The sequence below is a fragment of the Eurosta solidaginis genome, chromosome 3, assembly GCF_040869045.1.
Source record: "Eurosta solidaginis isolate ZX-2024a chromosome 3, ASM4086904v1, whole genome shotgun sequence".
Taxonomy (NCBI): Eukaryota; Metazoa; Arthropoda; class Insecta; order Diptera; family Tephritidae; genus Eurosta; species Eurosta solidaginis.
In genome coordinates this window covers 36,457,895-36,471,412 of record NC_090321.1, presented here as the reverse complement: position 1 = coordinate 36,471,412, position 13,518 = coordinate 36,457,895, and the positions used below count along the sequence as shown (strand labels likewise).

The following is a 13,518-nucleotide window of genomic DNA, read 5'->3' as shown; positions in this document are numbered from 1 at the left end:
TCGCACAGTAGAGGTTTATTCCTTTAGAGTATTTGTTGTCGTAATCTTATCAGCCCTCTGACTGCTTACAATTCATGCTTATCAAAATTTCACTTTTACAGATTATTGGCATATACTACCAGAACGCAGGAGTTATAAATATGCAGACGGGAGAAAAACTGGCAGTCGTTCTTTGATTATCTTGAGGCAAAGTTAGAAATTATCAAAAAACTGAATAAGTAAAAAAACAACAAATATTCAACATAAACTCAGCAAACGAAAACAGCATTGCATATTGCAATGACTTTGACGGAATTTTTATTGAGTGCAGTACTCGCACTTCTAGCTGCAGTGCTTTACATATCGCACCGTAATCTAAATTATTGGCAAACACGGGGTATACCTTGCGATCAACCACATTGGCTATTTGGAAATTTGAAAGATGCAGCCAAAACGGTTAGCTATGTGGAAGCTTTTAATGTTGTTTATAAACGATATCTGGGGTCGGGCCCATTTTGCGGCTTTTACTTTCTCCAACAACCTGCGGTGCTAGCCTTATCGCCAGAGTTTATTAAACGCATTTTAATAAAAGATTTTAATAACTTCAGCGACCGTGGTTTATATAGTAATGAAAAGGATGATCCTTTATCCGGAAATTTGTTCCTGCTGGATGGTGAAAAGTGGCGTTATTTACGTAATAAACTCTCACCTACATTCACTTCCGGCCAAATGAAATTTATGCTACCCACGATGCTTGCGGTAGCCGATCAATTTGTGGAAGCCTTAAATCATCATCTGGAAAAGAGTAACGCAATTGAAGTGAAAGAAATTCTAGCGCGTTTCACCACAGATGTGATTGGATCTTGCGCCTTTGGCATTGAATGCAATAGTCTAAAAAATCCAGATGCTATCTTCCGCCAAATGGGGCGTAATATTTTAAACGATAGACGTCATTCAACGTTAGTTAACATTTTAATGAATGCTTTACCAAATTTAGCAAGCAAACTTCATATGCGTTCAAATAAAGATAAATATACCGAATTCTTTCTAAAGATTGTACGCGAATCAGTTGAATATCGGGAGAAGAATAATGTGCAACGAAAAGATTTTCTTAACATTTTAATGGACTTGAACAAATCAAATAAAAAGGCTGACGAAAAAGGTTTGTCAGTGGAAGAAATGGCAGCTCAAGTTTTTCTTTTCTTTTTGGCTGGTTTTGAAACATCTTCGACAACTTTGGGCTTTTTGTTGTACGAATTGGCGTTAAATTTGGATATTCAAAAGCGTTTGCGTGCGGAAGTATTGGAAACGTTGGCAAAGCATGATAATGAGGCCTCATATGAATGTATTAATTCCATGCCTTACATGCAGCAGGTTATAGCAGGTGAGTTGATAAGTTAGATACATATTACAGGTAGTGTTCTAACCGGACCTGTTAAATTTGAATTAGCATTAGTAATCAATTAATTAGATACCTATTTTAATAGCCAGATATTATTTCAATTGTTTTCCGAAAAAATTGATTACCATTTGAAAAAAAAAAAAAAAATCAGGACTTTTCCGATTATTGAAAAAAATCAAAAAAAGAAATCAAAAATAGTCAAACGTATCCAAAAAAAAACTTTTGTGATTACTTTTGATTATATTTTAGATTTTTTTTTTATTATTTTTCCGCTTTGTTGCATAAAAATTCTCGTTGTTGCATGCACGGGATAATTTCTACATACAAGTACATTTTAGGATGCAAAAATAAATCGTAAGCGTTTATCGAGGCGAATCAAAAATAATCAAAAAAATCAAAAATAATGAAAAGTAATCAGAGAAGCCTTTTTTTATTACTTTTGGTTATTATTATTTTTATTTTTTCAATAATCGTAAAAATTCGTGATTTTTTTTTTTTGATTATTTTTTAATCAATTGGAAAGTAATCATTAAAAATAGAAAATAATGGCACGTAATCATTAAATGGCTTTTAAAGAAAATAATCAATTGAACGGGTAATCATTACCATTAGTAATTATTAGTTAACAGGTCTGTCTCAAGCGATAACGGATTGTTTGATTGATTAGAGAAGAGTGAGAACGCGAAAATAGCTGTGTACATTTACATCAAATTTCGTCAAGCAAAATTCCTTTCTTTTTATTTTATAAAATTTTTGAACATTTTATCTAGTTTTCTGAATTTTATTTAGTATGCAGTTTTGTAGCCCAATCAATAAAACAAAGTTATAAAATGGGAGAAAAGAAAGAAATCAACTATATTATTGGCTACAAAAACCCTGTAGGGAAAATCTCTTGTTCAAAACTGAGGCGCTTTCAGTACTTTAGGAATCAATACTAGTTCACCATCTGTGTCTTTTGCATGCTTTCAACTGGCGAATTTAAATATGTCCTATGCGTTGGAAATTGTCCCCGCTACATTGCCTTTTCTCTAGCCCCGAACTAGATTAAAATTTCCAATTTAGAACTAGTTGTTTATTGCCACTTTTTTGTTAGTTCCGAGCTAATGTAAAGCTTTACAGCAAAGATCTAGTTATTTTCTTGGTACTATTCTGTTGGCTTCGAACTGGACTATACTCATAATTGAAGCTCCTTATAGCTTTTTGTTGGTGGCCTATTTTTCGGCTATATGTTAAATATGAAATATAAAAGAAAATCTAGTTAAACGAACGAACTAATAGTTATTTAGAACTTTAGGTCTAGTTCCGAACCAGAAATTTGTATCACTAGTCACTGTTTTCCCTTCAGGAAAGTTGTATAACAATTTTTTTAATATGTTCAGGAATTACGTTGCAGCTCTGACAGAGCATTTGCCGATTTGCTGCTGCCGAAAGAGTGGAGAATGAATTATGAATGAGATGTGCGAATTGCGAATACATAGGGCCATTTTTACCATCTTTAGTTTGCCACTTCCATATCTATAAGCTATCGTATTCTCCATGTTAACTGATGGCCACGCCGCAATGAAATTTCTCATGTTCATGAGTTTTGATGCAAAAGCGAACTTCGTCACAATTGCGCAACATGTTGCATATGTAAATATAACAAAACTTCAGACTCAGCAGTTAAAACTTATTTCGGCTTGCCTGTTGACATAAAAAAAATTCGCGGAGCACTGGGCCCGTATTACGTGTTACGATCAACCCATTTTCACTCAAGCGCTAAATGTGCAACTATTTCTAAAAATTGCAGTAAGTTATGGATCTTACGAGTACTATTTGTCGCTAGTTCGTATAAGCCATTAATCCGATTCACCATTTCAGAGCTATTGTGATTTAAAAAATGAGTTTCGATCACGGATCGTAACACGTATTACGAGCCCTGTTTTAAATACTCTCACTGTACGATAAAAATACTTGCTAACATATTTTGTTTCCTATTCGTTTGTTAAAATGCATTTTTTAGTCGTGAAAAAGGTTAGAAAAGTAAAAACGAGTGGGAAATATAAATACTACACTTGCAAAGTCTGAAAGCGCTCATAGCCAAAACACATGTCAAATTCTTTTTCTTAAGCTTTAGTTGTAATAAAAGTTGTGAGTTGGCTACTTTTTCATGTCAGATGGCACTGGTGATACGCTTATTGTCGCTCTCCATGCAAACACATGCTATCTACTCATCTGTCACCGCACGATGTTTCATCAAACATCGTCTGTGACAGAGCTTTGAAGCATCGATTGTCAGTTAAATGCAATAAAAAAATATAAACAAAAGTCAGCTGTTTTGTTTCTTTTCGTGCACTGACAATAGAAGTTTGTGATTTGTTCTACAAAATATACACAATAATTGATTTAGCTATGGGGTTTGACACCCGGTGTTAGTGAAAACAAAAATGTCAATTGAGGCTATTTTAAACATTGCTGAGACGGTGAAAATGGCCCTTAAAGAATTTTATCGAGCCTCAATAATTGTATCTTGTGAATAAGATTTTAGATTTAAAGTAGTAAATAATATACATTTTCAAATCAATTTAGTTTATGCTTTAATTACTGAATTCGATGTATGTATTGTTTCGCACAAATGTAGTAAAATATATTAATTATTTTTTAAATCGTTTCAGAAACACTTCGCAAATATCCTGTTGTAACACGTTTACAACGTGTGGCGCTATCAAATTATATCGTACCTGAACATCCGAAATATGTCATCGAAAAGGGCACTGTGATATTCATACCTGTAATGGCGATACACCATGATCCCGAAATATATCCCGAACCAGACAAATTTGATCCCGAACGCTTTTCACCTGAGAAAATGCAAGCACGCGATTCAATTACTTGGTTGCCATTCGGTGATGGTCCACGTAATTGCATTGGCATGCGTTTTGGTCAAATGCAGATGCGCGTCGCATTAACTTATTTGTTACGCAATTTTGAAGTATCTACTTGTGACTTGACGGAAATTCCTTTGGAACTTTCACGTGCTTCAAATATAACTACCAGCAAGAATGGAATAATATTGGAGTTCGAAAAGATTTCAGCCTAATGAGCACGTATGCGTAAAATTATCCTGCTTAACGTTTCACCATCTTCAATTAGTCATTTACATATGTATCTATAAGTTATCGAATTTCTCGTTTTCTCCATGCTGACTGAAGCTTCGCGTCTCAGTTCAGTCTAAGGAAAAAAGTGTAAAAAAAAGTCAACCATTTCCAGATAACTTAGATTTTACCTGGAGGATAGCAATCTATCAGATAGCTTCATTTAACATTTTCGGTTTCATCAACACAGGGTGACCAAGCCCGGGTTTAATCGATTATTGGGAATGTCTTGTAGAACACATCGCAAAAATCTATTGTGAATACACGAAAACTAGACAAAGAACTGACTTTTGCTTACACTTTTTCCTTGAACTTAACGGAGACGCGAAGTTTCGGTTAGGATGGAGAAAACGATTTCGATAACTTATAGATATGTGACTAACTGAAGCTGGTGAAAACGGCCGTTAATCTCGTTTTACTTACTTAGTACCGATTAAAAAATAAATAAATGTATGGCGATAACCTCCGAAGAGATTTCAGGCCGAGCCTCTCTTCCAATTTGCATCGTGCTTCTTTTTTTATACTCAGTTGAGCAGAGCTCACAGAGTATATTAAGTTTGATTGGATAACGGTTGGTTGTACATATATAAAGGAATCGAGATAGATATAGACTTCCATATATCAAAATAATCAGGTTCAAAAAAAAATTTGATTGAGCCATGTCCGTCCGTCCGTCCGTCCGTCCGTCCGTTAACACGATAACTTGAGTAAATTTTGAGGTATCTTGATGAAATTTGGTATGTAGGTTCCTGAGCACTCATCTCAGATCGCTATTTAAAATGAACGATATCGGACTATAACCACGCCCACTTTTTCGATATCGAAAATTTCGAAAAATCGAAAAAGTGCGATAATTCATTACAAAAGACAGATAAAGCGACGAAACTTGGTAGATGAGTTGAACTTATGACGCAAAATATAAAATTAGTAAAATTTTGGACAATGGGCGTGGTACCGCCCACTTTTTAAAGAAGGTAATTTAAAACTTTTGCAAGCTGTAATTTGGCAGTCGTTGAAGATATCATGATGTAATTTGGCAGGAACGTTACCCTTATTACTGTATGTACGCTTAATAAAAATTAGCAAAATCGGAGAAGGACCACGCCAACTTTTAAAAAAAAAATTTTTTTAAAGTAAAATTTTAACAAAAAATTTAATATCTTTACAGTATATAAGTAAATTATGTCAAGATTCAACTCCAGTAATGATATGGTGCAACAAAATACAAAAATAAAAGAAAATTTAAAAATGGGCGTGGCTCCGCCCTTTTTCATTTAATTTGTCTAGGATACTTTTAATGCCATAAATCGAACAAAAATTAACCAATCGTTTTGAAATTTGGTAGGGGCATAGATTTTATGGCTTTAACTGTTTTCTGTGAAAATGGGCGAAATCGGTTGATGCCACGCCCAGTTTTTATACACAGTCGTCCGTCTGTCCTTCCGCATGGCCGTTAACACGATAACTTGAGCAAAAATCAATATATCTTTACTAAACTCAGTTAACGTACTTATCTGAACCCACTTTACCTTGGTATGAAAAATGAACGATATCGGACTATGACCACGCCCACTTTTTCGATATCGAAAATTGCGAAAAGTGAAAAAAATGCCATAATTCTATACCAAATACGAAAAAAGGGGTGAAACATGGTAAGGTAATTGGATTGTTTTATTGACGCGAAATATAACTTTAGAAAAAACTTTATAAAATGGTTGTGACACCTACCATATTAAGTAGAAGAAAATGAAAAAGTTCTGCAGGGCGAAATAAAACACCCTTAAAATCTTGCCAGGTATTACATATATAAATAAATTAGCGGTATCCAACCGATAATGTTCTGGGTCACCCTAGTCCACATTTTGGTCGATATCTGGAAAACGCCTTCACATATACAACTACCACCACTCCCTTTTAAAACTCTCATTAATACCTTTATTTGATACCCATATCGTACAAACTCATTCTAGAGTCACCCCTGGTCCACCTTTATGGCGATATCTCGAAAAGGCGTCCACCTATAGAACTATGCCCTACACCCTTTTAAAATACTCATTAACACCTTTCTTTTGATACCCATATTGTACAAACAAATTCTAGGGTCACCCCTGCTCCACCTTTATGGCGATATCTCGAAACGGCGTCCACCTATGGAACTAAGGAATACTCCCTTTTAAAATACTCATTATCACCTTTCTTTTGATGCCCATATTGTACAAACAAATTCTAGGGTCACCCCTGGTCCACCTTTATGGCGATATCTCGAAAATGCGACCACCTATACAACAACCACCACTCCCTTTAAAAACCCTCATTTATACCTTTAATTTGATACCCATATCGTACAAACACATTCTAGAGTCACCCCTGGTCCACCTTTGTGGCGATATTCCGAAAAGGTGTCCACCTATAGAACTAAGCCCCACACCCTTTTAAAATACTCATTAACACCTTTCTTTTGATACCCATATTGTACAAACAAATTCTAGGGTCACCCCTGGTCCACCTTTATGGCGATATCTCGAAACGGCGTCCACCTATGGAACTAAGGATTACTCCCTTTTAAAATACTCATTAACACCTTTCTTTTGATACCCATATTGTACAAACAAATTCTAGGGTCACCCCTGGTCCACCTTTATGGCGATATCTCGAAACGGCGTCCACCTATGGAACTAAGGATTCCCTTTTAAAATACTCATTAATACCTTTAATTTGATATCCATATCGTACAAACGCATTCTAGAGTCACCCCTGGTCCACCTTTATGGCGATATTTCGAAAAGGCGACCACCTATACAACAACCACCACTCCCTTTTAAAATCCTCATTAATACCTTTAATTTGATATCCATATCGTACAAACACATTCTAGAGTCACCCCTGGTCCACTTTTATGGCGATATTTCGAAACGGCATCCACCTATAGAACTAAGGCCCACTCCCTTTTAAAATACTCATTAACACCTTTCTTTTGATACCCATATTGTACAAACAAATTCTAGGGTCACCCCTGGTCCACCTTTATGGCGATATCTCGAAACGGCGTCCACCTATGGAAATAAGGATTACTCCCTTTTAAAATACTCATTAACACCTTTCATTTGATACCCATATCATACAAACGCATTCTAGAGTCACCCCTGGTCCACCTTTATGACGATATCTCGAAACGGCGTCCACCTATAGAACTACGGCCCACTCCCTTTTAAAATACTCATTAACACCTTTCGTTTGATGCCCATATTGTGCAAACGCATTCTAGAGTCACCCCTGGTCCATCTTTACGGCGATATCTCGAAAAGGCGTCCATCTATAGAACTTAGGTCCACGCCATTTTAAAATACTCATTAATACCTTTCATTTGATACCCATATCGTACAAACGCATTCTAGAGTCAACCCTGATCCACCTTTATGGCTATATCCCTAAATGGCGTCCACCTATAGAACTATGGTGCACTCCCTCATAAAATACTCTTTAATGCCTTTCATTTGATACACATGTCATACAAACACATTCCAGGGTTTCCCTCGGTTCATTTTCCTACATGGTTATTTTCCCTTATGTTGTCACCATAGCTCTCAACTGAGTATGTAATGTTCGGTTACACCCGAACTTAACCTTCCTTACTTGTTTTTCCTACGAATTGGCGGGACGGGACCTACTTGTTTTATGCCGACTCCGACGGGATCTGAGTTTTCACAGAAAAATACACTCGGAGTGCTTGCCAAACACTGCCGAGGGGCGACCCCGCTTAGAAAAAATTTCTTCTAATTGAAAAACCTTATTTCTAAAATTTTGATGTTGCTTTGCCCGGGGTGTGAACACAGGGCATTCGGTGTGGTAGCACACTACCATCACACCACGGTGGCCGCCGATCGATTTAGAAAATAAGAATTTATGTTAAATAATTTTGATACCTCAAACTAAATAATACCCCTTTATTTATCGAAAATAAAAATTGGTAAATCCTATGGAATAGTCATTTTACAAAACTTTATAAACCATCTTTAATTTTTATGAAAATGAGGATAAGTTTTAAATATTTTGTTTTAAATGTTCACATTTTTCAGCTTAAAGCAATTAACGAAGAATTTTTCGGTTGATTTTGCTTTATTGATTTTCCGACAGGGTTTCAGAGTTGTGATATCATCTGTGCCATATTTTAAAAAATTCTTCATAAATTTAAATACTAATGCACCGGAAGGGAAAGGGAAATACATTGTATAGACCTATTAATCCAAGGGCTTTAACTAGGTCACTATCTTCGAAACCTATCTTCTTCCCTGAGCAAGCCATGACAAATCTCACAACCAAGATCAAAAACTTCAGAATTGTTTGCAGGACCTCTCACACTTCCGATAAGCAATTTGTGGAACGAAAAACAGATGATGAAATCATACTACTAAAGGATATTTTATTTCGAAAAACCTAAATTTTGAACTTGGCAGCAAAATGAATAAAGAACTACGTCCTTACTGCTATTTTCGGCTGTGTCGAAGACCTCATGGCCATCCTGAATGGAGCTGAACAATAATCTTATGAAATTTCTGAACCATCAGTTGTATGGGTTGTGACTGATCTTGACGGGTTTTTCCAGACAGCTATGTATACTTTATATGTACGAATCCTGAAAAATTTCAAGCTTCAAGCTAAAAAAATGAGAATGAAGTAACGAAAACTCTCTTATCAAAAAAACCAGTTGGGATCGAATCGATTAATTGAACACCCAAATATACCCGTTCACTAAATTTTGTTATGACATCTCAAAGATTCGAGACTGACGGTTATGGGTTAATGAACTCAGCTTCTCACCCTGATCACTTTGGTATACTTATAGGGCTATCTCTTATCCTTAAAGACTTACACTACGGAGATTCTTGCAAAATTTATACATAGGTATAACATTTCATTTTCATGACAATTATAAAAATGTTACTTGCCAAGTGTGAGTACTGTTTTATGAATCTTACGTTCATATCTTTCAATTTTGTATATGAAGTGCATCGGTTATTGGTTTGTGGTAAACGCTAATTTTAGGCAATCGCCTCGACAAGGTCATATACAAAAAAAAAAAACAACCTCACACATTCATCAATTGCAGACAAAACCCCAGTCGATAATTGTGAATACTTTGTAGACACTAGCAAAACACCTGATTTTTGTTTACACTTTTATCTTGCACTTAAGAGTCGATCATTCAGTTAGCATGGAAAAAACGTGAGTTCCAATAATTTATGCCCCTAAGACTTTTTAAAAATTGTTTTCTTCAAACCAATGGGATGTATTTTTTTAACAATTTCGGAAATTTTTCTTCAAATAACTTGTTTTGTCTAATAACTTGGCGAAACATTTTCAATTTATTGTTGTTTGATGAGTTTTATAAAAAATGTGTGCAAAAGAAAATTTTAAAAATTTTATATTTTTAGTTCCGCATAAAAAAGCGATATTATTTTATTATTTTTATACTCAGTTGATCAAAGCTCACAGAGTATATTAACTTTGATTAGACAACGGTTGGTTGTACAGGTATAAAGGAATCGAGATAGATATAGACTTCCATATATCAAAATCATCAGTATCGAAAAAAAATGATTGAGCCATGTCCGTCCGTCCGTCCGTCTGCCGTTAACACGATGACTTGAGTAAATTTTGAGGTATCTTGATGAAATTTGGTATGTAGATTCCTGAGCACTCATCTCAGATCGCTATTTAAAATGAACGATATCGGACTATAACCACGCCCACTTTTTCTATATCGAAATTTTCGAAACACCGAAAAAGTGCGATAATTCATTACGAAAGACGGATAAAGCGATGAAACTTGGTAGGTGAGTTAAGCTTATGCCACAGAATAGAAAATTAGTAAAATTTTGGATAACGGGCGTGGCACCGCCCACTTTTAAAAGAAGGTAATATAAAATTTTGCAAGCTGTAATTTGGCAGTCGTTGAAGATATCATGATCAAATTTGGCAGGAACGTTACTCCTATTACTATATGTAAGCTTAATAAAAATTAGTAAAATCGGAGAACGACCACGCCCACTTTTGAAAAAAACATTTTTTTAAGTCAAATTTTAACAAAAAATTTAATATCTTTACAGTATATGAGTAAATTATGTCAACATTCAACTCCAGTAATGATATGGTGCAAGAAAATATAAAAATAACAGTAAATTTCAGAATGGGCGTGGCTCCGCCCGTTTTCGTTTAATTTGTCTAGGATACTTTTAATGCCATAAATCGAAAAAAAATTTACCAATCCTTATGAAATTTGGTAGGGGCTTAGATTCTAGGACGATAACTTATTTCGAAATCGGTTGAAGCCACGCCCAGTTTTTATACACAGTCGACTGTCTGTCCTTCCGCTCGGCCGTTACTACGATAACTTGAGCAAAAATCGATATATCTTTACTAAACTCAGTTCACGTACTTATCTGAACTCACTTTGTATTGGTATAAAAAATGGCCGAAATCCGACTATGACCACGCCCACTTTTTCGATATCGAAAATTACGAAAAATGAAAAAAATGCCATAATTCTATACCAATACGAAAAAAGGGATGAAACATGGCAATAGGATTGGTTAATTGAAGCAAAATATAACTGTAGAAAAAAAAATGTTAAAATGGGTGTGACACCTACCATATTAAGTTGAAGAGAATGAAAAAGTTCTGCAGGGCGAAATAAAAAACCCTTAAAATCTTAGCAGGAATACTGTTCGTGGTATTACATATATAAATAAATTAGCGGTATCCAACAGATGATGTTCTGGGTCACCCTGGTCCACATTTTGGTCGATATCTGGAAAACGCCTCCACATATACAACTACCACCACTATCTTTTAAAACCCTCATTAATACCCTGGTCCACTTTTATGGCGATATCTCGAAAAGGCGTCCACCTATAGAACTAAGCCACACGCCCTTTTAAAATACTCATTAGCACCTTTCATTTGAAACCCATATCGTACAAACATATTGTAGAGTCACCCCTGGTGCACCTTAATAGCGATATCTCGAAAAGCGACCACCTATAGAACTAAGGCCCACTCCCTTTTAAAATACTCACTAACCCCTTTCATTTAATACCCATATCGTACAAACAAATTCTAGGGTATCCCCTGGTCCACCTTTATGGCGATATCTGGAAACGGCGTCCACCTATGGAACTAAGGATCACTCCCTTTTAAAATACTCATTAACACCTTTCATTTGATACCCATATCGTACAAACAAATTCTAGAGTCAACCCTGATCCAACTTTATGTCGATATCTCGAAAAGGCGTCCACCCATAGCACTAAGCCCCACGCCCTTTTAAAATACTCATTAACACCTTTCATGTGATACCCATATCGTACAAACGCATTCTAGAGTCACCCCTGATCCACCTTTATGGCGATATCTCGAAAGGGCGTCCACCTATAGACCTAAGGCCCACTCCCTTTTAAAATACTCACTAACCCCTTTCATTTGATACCCATATCGTACAAAAAAATTCTAGGGTATCCCCTGGTCCACCTTTATGGCGATATCTGGAAACGGCGTCCACCTATGGAAGTAAGGATCACTCCCTTTTAAAATACTCATTAACACCTTTCATTTGATACCCATATCGTACAAACAAATTCTAGGGTCTCCCCTGGTCCACCTTTATGGCGATATCTCGAAACGGCGTCCACCTATAGAACTACGGCCCACTCCCTTTTAAAAAGACTCATTAACACCTTTCATTTGATACCAATATCGTACAAACAAGTTCTAGAGTCAGCCCTGGTCCACCTTTATGGCGATATCCCTAAATGGCGTCCACCTATAGAAATATGGCCCACTCCCTCATAAAATACTCTTTAATACCTTTCTTTTGATACACATGTCATGCAAACACATTCCAGGGTTACCCTCGGTTCATTTTCCTACATGGTTATTCTCCTTTATGTTGTCACCATAGCTCTCAACTGAGTATGGAATGTTCGGTTACACCCGAACTTAACCTTCCTTACTTGTTTATTCTTAATTGTTAAAATATAAATCACGGAAACACAAATTTGAAGACTAGCCTAGTCATGGTATAAAAAAGAAAGTAGTTCCACTCAAAATTTTTTGACGTATTTGGGGATTTTTAAAGTTTCATAATCTTTGTTGTTTTGCTAGAAGCGTTTTCATACCGTTACTGGTTAAGAAGGAATTGTGGTTTTTCGGGATGGAAATTTCCTTCAGGATGGAAGCGCAATGGTCATCCGAGACAATAATAATATGCTTTAGGACGATTTATGGGCATACATATCGAATATAGAACATGCAATTTTATTGCAAAATAGTGGATAATGACTCATACATTGGTTAATGACTCATATCTTTATGGCAGCTTGACCCCCAGACAAAAAAAAATTCACGAAAAATAATGTTGTTCTAGCATGGCCCTATTATCATGTCTCTACAGTGGATATTTCTGAAGGCATGGTGTTTAATTTGTTACGTTTGTGAGAGGCCACATCCATGTCAATGCTAAAAGGTCAAAGAATATGTATAGGCGGGGATTGCCCCAAGGTGACCCCTGGTACAATGGGCAAACGAACTCTCATAACTAGTGGCTAAGCTGCAGAGATACAGGGCAATGTTCTCCCCACTCAAGGGCTACGCTTGAATTATACAATAAATAAAAAATGCGGAGTTGCAGCCAATTTATGACCATTCAATTTCAAAAAAATGCGTTAATTATGTTAAACTCTTTAGAAACTGCGGTGCCGGTTTATAAGGACCTATTGTAGCTACAAGGACCTCCTTTGGGCAATCAATTTACAAACGTACGGACACTTAAGAAGGCTATATTCCTTTGCTTTGCATACTTCGATCCATGTTTCTTCCTCCAAAGCAATTTTCGGGAACTCGAAAAAATTATTAAAAACCTACCTTTCTATGCTGATATTTCGTGTTAATATATTTCCAACGCATGCGGCTCTTTTTTTCATTCTTATTTAAAACAACAATGAAAGT

At 35.9% G+C, this 13,518-nt stretch overlaps 1 protein-coding gene across 1 annotated transcript; it reads left to right on the top strand.

Moving 5' to 3' along the window:
- The first annotated feature begins 158 nt into the window (after positions 1-158).
- On the top strand, positions 159-5,019 carry LOC137243576 (probable cytochrome P450 6a21). The gene is made up of 2 exons (XM_067771400.1): positions 159-1,363; positions 4,036-5,019. The coding sequence occupies exons 1-2, from the start codon at positions 280-282 to the stop codon at positions 4,458-4,460; spliced, it is 1,509 nt and encodes a 502-aa protein (XP_067627501.1). The 5' UTR covers positions 159-279; the 3' UTR covers positions 4,461-5,019.
- The last annotated feature ends 8,499 nt before the right edge of the window (positions 5,020-13,518 follow it).

Excerpts from the sequence above, each read along its gene's own strand:
- LOC137243576 (XM_067771400.1), top strand. The coding sequence starts at position 280 with ATGACTTTGACGGAATTTTTATTGAGTGCAGTACTCGCACTTCTAGCT. Across the intron at positions 1,364-4,035 it reads CATGCAGCAGGTTATAGCAG|AAACACTTCGCAAATATCCT; the intron begins GTGAGTTGATAA and ends AAATCGTTTCAG.